At 39.2% G+C, this 1,902-nt stretch overlaps 1 protein-coding gene across 1 annotated transcript in view; it reads right to left on the minus strand.

Annotated features, from left to right (window-relative positions):
- Positions 1-1,902, minus strand: part of LOC111651467 (dispanin subfamily A member 2b-like) — a 2,274-nt gene extending 372 nt beyond the window's left edge. Inside the window, exons 1-2 of the mRNA XM_023401404.2 lie at positions 1,788-1,902; positions 550-758 (exon numbers count right to left, since the gene is read on the minus strand). Of these exons, the coding sequence (XP_023257172.1) occupies positions 550-750 (201 nt within the window). The 5' untranslated portion in view covers positions 751-758; positions 1,788-1,902. The remainder of the gene's footprint in view (positions 1-549; positions 759-1,787) is intronic.

Below are 1,902 nucleotides of genomic sequence, written 5' to 3' on the forward strand. Positions count from 1 at the left end.
TATATGTCTCTATCACATATAACACCTATGTATAAGGTCAGAACATATATGTCTCTATCACATATAACACCTATGTATAAGGTCAGAACATATATGTCTCTATCACATATAGGACCTATGTATAAGGTCAGAACATATATGTCTCTATCACATATAACACCTATGTATAAGGTCAGAACATATATGTCTCTATCACATATAACACCTATGTATAAGGTCAGAACATATATGTCTCTATCACATATAGGACCTATGTATAAGGTTAGAACATATATGTCTCTATCACATATAGGACCTATGTATAAGGTTAGAACATATATGTCTCTATCACATATAGGACCTATGTATAAGGTCACAACATATATGAAATACCCAGTTAAGTTTGCATATCTATATGATTGTTGTATTGTATCTATATGATGAATTTTGTGTAACATATATATATATACATGTGTAAACTCTATATATGTGAGTTTATGAAAACAACACACATTCAAACCATGTTTATATATTTCCTTCTGAACGTGTCATGACTCATCAGCGTCTCACCTTGATGGAGTAGATGACGGCGGCCAGTCCGAGGCAGCAGGGCGGCGCGAACAGGAAACTGAGGAGGGACCAGATGATGTGGTCCCTGGGGGGCTCGCTGCTGATGTTGACGGTGGTGTACTGAACCAGGGCGGGTCCTCCGGGGGGGCCGTCATGCTCCTTCAGCGGGAAAGCCTCGACCTGCTGACGTTCAGGATCCATTGGTTCAGCTGGAGAGAGGGGAGGAGTCAGTTAGTGATGTCACTGACGAGGGGCTGAAGAGTCATCTAGATGAATGTGGCGACCTGTGGACAGTGTCACATCCTCAGTGTGTGTGTGTGTGTGTGTGTGTGTGTGTGTGTGTGTGTGCGTGTGTGTGTGTGTGTGTGTGGATGTTTCATCACCTGTACTCACATGTTCACACTACTGAACGTTTTGTTGCGATGTTTAAAAACAAAAGTGAAAAAACTTAAAACGTAAAAATGTAAAAACAAAAATGTGGAAGACGTAAGAATAGAAGTAAAGTTAAACATTTCAAAATAAAAGCCCATTGGCTAGAATGGCCATTCTATAAAGTGTAACATTAGACAACACAAGCTTTTTTATTCTTTCTATTTCTATATTTTCAAGTTTTCAAGTTTTAGTGTTTTTACATTTTTTTTGTTTGTAAGTTTTAGTGTTTGACTCTGACTGACTGACTCTCTCTCTGACTCATCTTCAGTGACAGAAACAGGAAACTGAAGCTACAACAACAGATTACCTCTTCCACAGAAATGTCCTTTTATCAAGAGCCATGTTTCCATAAGTGTCTCATATAAAGTGATTGATCACATGTAAACATCCTCTGGATATATGAAGATAAACCTTTATAACATATGAAATACTCATAGTAAAATGTGTAAATGTTCATCTGTCATAAATATGAATATATATGATGATAGATAGATAGATAGATTTATTTATACGTTTTATGTTTCTACAGTTTGTTAAATGAATTTGAAGCAGACGTGACACATCGTGTCCGTTTGAATGTTCGTTTGGCATGAATGAAAAAAGGAACATGACTGTTCCTCAGTCTGATCCAGTTTCACTTTCTCTTCACTGAGACACAGAGGAGACCACAGCCTGATCCTGATCCTAACCCTGATCCTGATCCTGACCCTGATCCTGATCTGAATCTGAGTCTCCGACAGAATCACAAACTTCACAATGAACTCAAACCAAAGAAGAAGGGAGAAGAAGCCTTAGAAGAGTCTTACCTGTGTGACTGCCAGACTGAGACTGAGGCTCAGCTGCTCTGATTGGTGGAGAGGGAGGTCTGACTGAGACTGAGGCTGATTCAGCTGCTCTGATTGGTGGAGAGGGAGGTCTGAC

Source organism: Seriola lalandi, unplaced genomic scaffold, assembly GCF_002814215.2.
Source record: "Seriola lalandi dorsalis isolate HSWRI2012SDOR001 ecotype SW California unplaced genomic scaffold, Sedor1 jcf7180002053662, whole genome shotgun sequence".
NCBI lineage: Eukaryota > Metazoa > Chordata > Actinopteri > Carangiformes > Carangidae > Seriola > Seriola lalandi.